Here is an 8,374-nt window from a genome sequence, read left to right as displayed (position 1 = left end):
ACAGCATTTTATTATGTATTTTGAAATTGTAGGTGGGTTTCCCTGTTCGAAAGAGTTAAAACCTGTTATTTTTGCTTTTGATCATCGGTTAAAGCAAAACATTTTGCGTAAAATATGATGTGTTTTTGAAAGAGTGCACTTGCATTGTGATGTTATTGTTATTCTGGCTTTATATAATGATGAGTGGCATAAAAAAGTCTTAAAATGACAATAATATCATTTATCGTGATATATTTTGGTACCATATGTCACACAACAAAACATGGATATCGTGACAGGCCTAGTTATGTACGGTATAGTGTGTGTGTGTGTGTGAGAGAAAGACATTTGTGCTCTTATCTTCATATGTCTGAAAAAACAAAGTAATCAGCTCAGCCCACAGAACATATTAAACACAGTGAGTGTATTTCTGCACACACACTATAATCTGCTGTTTTACTCCACAGAACTCTATATAAAAGCCAAATTCTATTTTGCACAGGCCTATCTTAAGGGTTAATGCTGATCAACTGATGATCAACGGTAAAAATGACACATTGTACCTCTTCCCAACAAGAAAAACCAGCAACAATCAAGAATGCATGATTATATGCAGTCAAGGCTTTGCAGTCAAAAAGTGTGATTATAATGGAAGTCAATGGGGCAAAAAAAGCCACCAACATAACCAAAGAGGAGTACATTTGAACAATACACAAGTAGTTATTAACACTGAGTAGATTTTTTGATTCCGAGATGGGGTCTGGCTGCAGACTCGGTGCAGATGCAATCTCAACTGCATCCAATGCTTTTTAATGTGCTCCCCTAACCCTGCCTCTAACCCTCCCATCACAGTGATGTCACTAGCTCCATTAAGTGCACTGTGACTGACATTGCATCTCCTGAGCGATGCAGTCTCAGCTTGCATCATAAAGGCTGCATCCAGATACTATTGTTTATTCCCCATTTACCAGACTGTAGATCTCTCCTAAGGCTTGAGTTGTGTTGTCCTGCAGGTGAACTGGCACGACTTTGCGTTCTTCGACCCGGTAATGTACGAGAGTTTGCGGCAGCTCATCCGTCACTCTCAGACTGAAGAGGCGGAGGCTGTGTTTGCGGCGATGGACCTGGCCTTCGCTATCGACCTCTGCAAGGAGGAGGGAGCAGGACAGGTAAACGAAACAACTTTTGTTTAATGGAGATTTTTCTCAACACATTTCTAATCATAATAGTTTTAATAACTCATTTCTATTAACCCTTTAAGACCGAGACAGCCGCCCGCGGCTAAAAATAAGTTGTTCTTAAATGTTTAATAACTTTTGATCCGCTGATCCGATCCGTACATTTCAAAGATTGGCATAAAGAAGAGAATCTCAGAGTATCACAAGAGTATCACATTACATTCACAGACTTTCAGAGGCTCTGGAATCAGTGTGGTTACGTCATAAAATTTTGACAACGCTGATTTGACAAAGATTCTTGTATCTCCGGACAAACCAGACATGATACATTGATGCATTGTCCCTCCTCCATGCCCAGATTGGTTCAAACTCGCTATCTCTCAACCAATAAGCATAGGTTTCGCTTTCTAAACCATCAATCAGCAATTTGAACAACCCGGAACGAGAGATAGGCTGTATATTTACGCACGGCTAAATAAAACGCGAAAAAAAAAAAGGTTTTGCATGAAATAATTATCATACTAATTACTTTTGCATGCACAACAGCACAAAAACATGACAAAACAGTGACACAGCAAAGACGAAGTGCTGGTCTTGCCGTTTTCAAAAGACGCAAATGACGGTGCGGCTGTTTGTCTGCAAACGCAAGTTGAGACGCAGCAGGGTCAAAACCATATTCATGCTGGCACATAAAACCTAAGGATGGTCCATATTGAATCTAGTTTAGTTATGTAACTATTTATAGTATAGTAAATATTTGTGTCTATGTTTTTACTGAGGATTTGCACCATGTTTATTTGGACTTTGACGCATTATTTCTTATTTCTTGCTTTTTATTTGTTCATTGTAAGTGGTGTTGTTTATGGTAACTGAAAATATATTATTTGGAAAAAGTCAAATTTGCTTCAGTGTTCTGTTATTTTGTAACATTTTTTTCTGTTTAGTTCATTCCCAGAACTTTTGGGCAGATACATTGTCAGTAAATAAATGCATTTTTTTTCCCCATTGAAAAACGCCATGGAATAACATTGAAATAAATTGCTATAACTTTCTCAGGGAATGGTGGATGTAAACAATTTATTTTGGAAGTATAAAACAACATAACATGTATTTCTAAAGAAAAAAAAACAAGCTTCATAAGGTTTTGTTAGTAATAACTAGAAAATGCCACTTTTTTAAAAAACGTTTCTGGAAAATTCTGGAATATTTTCTGTCTGTTCATATGTTTTTGGACCAAAAAATATTTTAGACTGGACCTTTAAATGATACAGATTGAAACTTCAGATTCTCCTGTTTAAAATAACATATGACACTTGAGGCTGACTGCTAAAATAAAAACAAAACTGATTTAAAAAAAATAATAATATAGGCCCATTAGGTGCCCACAAATTACCTCTAGGTCTTTAAGGGTTAATTGATTTATTTTCTCTTTGCCATGATGACAGCACATATTATTTGTCTAGATATTCTTTAAGATACCAGTATTCAGCTTAAAGTGAAATTTAAAGGCTTAACTATGGTAAAGTTAGGGTAATTAGGCAAGCCATTGTATAACAGTGGTTTGTTCTGTAGACAATGCAAAACTAATATTTAGGTATCTCTAAATATGTATCTCTAAATTGACTTTACGTTTGGTTTAAAGTCAAAGTTATAGCCGAAAGCTTAATAACTTGAGCCATTTACTTCAGTCTTAAAACACCAGATACAAAAAGTATCAACAATTTGACACACTTTTGTATTCATTATTAATGTATTTCATTGCACAATGATGAAGTGTAAAAAAGAAAGAGCGTTATCAATGCAGGGCAAGTTTATTTCTGTAGCACATTTCATACACAATGGTAATTCAAAATGCTTTACATAAACGACAATAAAAGAAACAAGAAATGCAGGATTGTGTGGTTGCTTTCGTTCTTTTGCAGTTAGCTTGTCAATAGGGCAGTATTGTGAAATCGATCATTGTGACAGCCCTAGTTTAAGGTGCAATTTAAATGCTTAATTAGGCAAGTTAGGTTAATTACGCAAGCCATTGGTCAACAATAGTGCGTTCTGTAGCCAATCGAAACCAATTACAGGGCTCAAAATGAACCTTTTTGCTTGGTAGCACCGGTGCTCCTCACTTTAAAAATGTAGGTGCACCAGCCAAAATTTAGTCACACCCACCCATTGTTAGCCCCGTTACTACAAGTAATATACAAACAGATTGAAATCAAAACTAATCAAACTAAAAAACAAAAAAATATATATATGCATGTGTGAGGAAAATGTCTCAATGCAATCCCAGTATCACAAGAAAATAGATTTTTATAACAAAACTGAGTGACCAAAAGATACACGGATCGCTCACTGGCCCTGCACGCACTGCTTGACATGAATGAATCGGTTATTGATATAACTGTGCTGTTCTCACGGGTTCAGTCTGATATTGCACTGATGCTTTTGACATATACTGTACCTTATTAAATGCATACGTCATGTAAATAGCAATACCGGTCTTTTCATGAGTAGCGATATTAGTTTAATCAGTGTAAGCCCCTTTGTGATGGTGTACGTGGTGTTAAATTTTACATATAGCTACGGTGGACAGCATCTGGGGATCATATGAAGGATTAAACAGAAGCTCTCGTGCTAGTTGTGGCAAACAGTTAGCTGAAAATTCCATCCCACAGACTTTTCATAGCGGACTTGAAGCCAACGGAAGTCTTTTATCCACTCTTCTAAAAGTGTAGATGGTGGATTAACATTCAGCACATGATAGCTACGAAGATGTGTCATTATTTGTAACTTTAGATAGTTTCTAAAACAAAATCTGTGACCTCTCTGGACAGAAATTTCGAATATGGACCAATCGCTTGCTTTTTTTAATGTCTAATCATCTCGTTATTCCCGCCCCTTTTTGCAGCGCCATACAACAGAATTTTCTAAGCTCAAACTCTATTGTTACCGCGGCATGAACCAACTTGGAGCACTTGGTAATTAAAGTCAGGTGTGTTTGATCAAGGTAGAATCTGCAAGAAGGTGGCTCTCCAGGAACAGGGTTGGGCACCCATGGTCTAAAGATAGTAAAGGCTGCTATCTGATTAGGCAGATTTGGATGAACAACCTATGCATGCAGCACACAAATGCTCGGCGCATAAAATATATTTAATTTATTGCACGTCCCTGTGATCTATTATCACAATAGCAGTCATTTTTTTACCACAGAGTGAACAGCTCAGTCTTTATCACACATGTTGAGTGTGTTGTGTTGATGTGCAGGTGGAGCTGCTGTCCGGTGGAGTCAACATGCCGGTGACGCCTCTGAATGTGTACGAGTACGTGAGGAGATACGCAGAGCACCGGATGCTGGTGGTGGCAGAACAGCCTCTGCATGTGAGTGCAATTGTAATATTGGACAAAATCTGAGTTGACTATCAAACATGTCACTGAAAACAAGCCAAAAATCTAAAGTGTGTGATGAAGCCTATTGAGCCTATATTTCAAGTTGAGGGCAGTTATTTTTTTGCATTTCTAAATTAATATTTCTTTATAGTTTTTAGTGTTTTTTTTTTTAAACTTATTTTTAGTCTTTATTTCAATACCATTTTAAAAATAGCTATAAATGTTTTTTTTTCTTGGTTTAGTTTTTGCTTTGTGAGCATTTCTATTTAGTTTTTATATTTAGTTTAAGTTGTAGTAGTTGTGGAGTGAACAGAACACTGTCCAGAGTCAACAAAAATAAAGGTGTTTGCACAGTCTACATGAGTTTACTCTGCTGCAAATCTTTAGCGAATAAAATAAAAATAATTGTTTGAACAGTCAGACACTGAGCCTGTAAATATGAACCACTGATTTACTGTTACGGGAATCGTTATGAGCACGTATTATTCTCTCATTAATCGCTTAAAGTTTTTGTGCTTCTGATAAAAACACAGTTGTAAGTGAAGCTGTCGTTTTGCAGGCCATGCGGAAAGGTCTTCTGGATGTGCTTCCTAAGAACGCTCTGGAAGATCTGACAGCGGAGGATTTCAGACTGCTGGTCAACGGCTGTGGAGAAGTCAACGTCCAGATGCTCATTAGTTTCACTTCATTCAATGATGAGTCAGGTTTGTGTTTGGATTATGAACACATTGACACTTTTCATAACCACTTAAATTAGACTGCACGATATAAAAAAAAACTGACATTGAGATAATTCATTTTTCTGCCATATATATATATATATATATATATATATATATATATATATATATATTTGCGCAAGATGAATGACATGGGAGAGGATTGGGAAGTTTAAAAATGAATTCTGTCCCATCCCGCTCCTGTTTAAAATGCCTCCCGCTCCTGTACCGCTCCCATATATATATTTTCTACTTTTAGTCTTTATGTAATACATAGAATTTGATTTTGTCTGCTGTTTTAGACCGCTGCTGAATCCCTGTTTCTAGATTTTCTGGAGATCATTTATAGTAAAGAAAAAGAAAAACAGTACATAGTTCACACCAGGCTGCATTTTACTCATTTATTTAAGTTTTTTTAATTAACATGTTAACAATATTCATCCATCAGGCTCTTGCATAATGAGAGAAATGCAGCATGCACACTTTAAATGATTAAACATCAACACATTTAGAATAAAAGGAGTCAAATAAGCAGCAACAAAAGTTATATGTTTGTATGTGTATGTATATGTATGTATCTAATATATATCTAAAGTATGTATCTAATATAATATATATTATATAAATGTATACATTGTGTGTGTGTGTGTGTGTGTGTGTGTATATATATGTGTATATGAAAAGAATTCATAATTTTACATTGATTGGGATGATTTTTAGGGGAGTGCATCTGCATAAAATATGCAAAACATAAAAATAAATGGTTTTCAGTGAAGTCTAAAAGCATTGAGTTTGGTCTACGCTGAGTCTTTATTGTGTAAGTAAATATACACATTTTTCTTTGGTAAAGTTGCAAATTGTATAAAATTTCTTGTGCCCAAATAGTTTAAATTTGCTTGACAATTTCAAGCATTAAAATCACAATAAAATAAAAATATTGTCCCCCTATTAGATTAGGTCATGTTATATTAACTCCAACAGGACATTGCAGATTTTGCGATGAGACAATCGCACATTACGATATCGATGCTGAAATCATATATTGTGCATCCCCCACTTAAATTTATTATGAAAATTGCTTAAAATGACATAAATATTCATTATTTCCTTTAAAATGTAAAAATGATGAGTTTGTTATTAACTCATTATCAACTCATTCTGAATTAAAGTAAACATTTTATTTACATGAACATCTACCTATTTCCCAAGTGAGTTTTGGGACATTTCAAATAAATGTAAATGTGACAAGGGTGCTAAAGAAAAAACTAAAACTTCAATCGAGCCAGTTCTTTTTTTTTTATTTTTTTATTTATTTTTTTTTAATCATCCACAAAACCACAGTGTTTAAAACATGAACGTATTGTATTCCTGATTAAAATAAAATTGTACCTGCTTTGTACTCAAATTTATTTGTAGATTTTTATTTTTCTAAATTATAAGAAAAATATTACATTTAATAAATTTGAGTATAATCTTATTGCTTTAAGGTTGCTATATATATATATATATATATATATATATATATATATGGTATAAAGGTTTTTTTTTCTTCTATTTGTTTTTTAATAATGTAATTTACTTATAAGCTAAAGTCATGCATTGTGTGTTTTGTGCTTAATTGTGAGTTGTGTTTTACCCTGCAGGTGAGAATGCAGAGAAGCTGCTGCAGTTCAAGCGCTGGTTTTGGTCCATCGTTGAGAAGATGAGCATGACGGAAAGGCAGGACCTGGTGAGACACTACTGCATGCCTTTACTCCACATTAGACACGTCCCAGCAGTTGGATTTGTCCATATTTAACCGAGCAGTTGGATTTGTCCATAATAAAATAATATATTATAATTGAATGTAAATGGCACAATTTAAACCAATAGCTGGTTTATCCATAATTGACCCAGCATTGGTTATTTTTTAAATTAAATTAAATTTACACTTTTTTTATCCAATGGTTGGGGTTGTTAATATTTAACACAGCATTGTTATTATTATTATTATTACATTTAAATTACACTTTTTTAACCCAATGGTTGGGTTTGTTCATGTGTAACCCATCATTGGGTGAATTATTTTTTAGTCTTGTTTTTTTACAAAATTTTAAATAAGTTTTAACCCAACTTATGGGTTTTTTCCTATTTAACCCAATTTTTGGTTACCCAATAATAAGCTTTTTCTCTGTTTAACCGAACTATGGGTAATTATTATTACCCAATTATTATTATTTTTTATTTTCAGTTTAATTGAAATTATACTTTTATGTTTGTCGATATATGACCCAGCATTTTTGTTTGTTGAATTGTTTGCAATTAAATGTAAATTTAACATTTTAACCCAACAGTTGGGTTTGTTGATATTAAACCTATCATTGGGTGATTTTTTTTTTTTTTTACCATTTAAATTTAAATGACACTTTTTAACCCAATGCTTGTGTTTGTACGTGTTTGACCCAACATTGGCTAGTGTTTGTTCAATTCAATTTACATTACACTTCTTAAACCCAGTGGTTGGGTTTGTTAATATTTAAAACAACATTGTTTATATATATTTTTTATTATTATTTTTAGATGACACTTTTTAAGCCAATGGTTGAGTTCGTTCATGTTTAAACCATCATTGGGTGAATTTTTTTATTTATTCATTCAATTTATATACTTTTTAACTCAACAGTTGGGTTTGTTCATATTTGACCCAATGTTCTTAAATTTAAATGTTTAAATATTAAATAGTTAAATAGTTAAAACGACACTTTATCTCAGTGGTTGAGTTTGTTCATATTTAACACAACATTGTTTAGATTTTTATTTAATATTATTTTTAATTAATATTTTTAATCCAATAGCTTTGTTTGTTCAAGTTTTTAATCCAACATTTTTTCCCCCAAATAAATTTAAATTACACTTTTTAACCCAATGGTGTGTTTTTTGGCCCAATATTTTTTTTTATGTTATTGTTTTTTTCCAGTTAACTTAAACTAAACTTTAACCTAATGGTTTTGTTTGTCCATATTTAACCCAACATTTTTCTTCAGTAAAATGACACCTTTTAACCCAATGGTTGGCTTTATTTAACCCATCATTGGGTGATTTATTATTTTTATTTATTTATTTATTTATTTTTATTAA

At 33.3% G+C, this 8,374-nt stretch overlaps 1 protein-coding gene across 33 annotated transcripts in view; it reads left to right on the top strand.

Moving 5' to 3' along the window:
* Positions 1-8,374, top strand: part of ubr5 (ubiquitin protein ligase E3 component n-recognin 5) — a 107,494-nt gene that overhangs the window by 98,047 nt on the left and 1,073 nt on the right. For all 33 annotated transcript variants that reach the window (XM_073924663.1, XM_073924661.1, XM_073924660.1 and 30 more), the window contains 4 exon segments: positions 993-1,148; positions 4,416-4,529; positions 5,098-5,242; positions 6,901-6,986. In XM_073924663.1, the coding sequence (XP_073780764.1) occupies positions 993-1,148; positions 4,416-4,529; positions 5,098-5,242; positions 6,901-6,986 (501 nt within the window).

Source organism: Danio rerio, chromosome 16, assembly GCF_049306965.1.
Source record: "Danio rerio strain Tuebingen ecotype United States chromosome 16, GRCz12tu, whole genome shotgun sequence".
Classification (NCBI taxonomy): domain Eukaryota; kingdom Metazoa; phylum Chordata; class Actinopteri; order Cypriniformes; family Danionidae; genus Danio; species Danio rerio.
The sequence above is the reverse complement of the archived record's forward strand: the minus strand, read 5'-3'. Positions and strand labels throughout refer to the sequence as shown.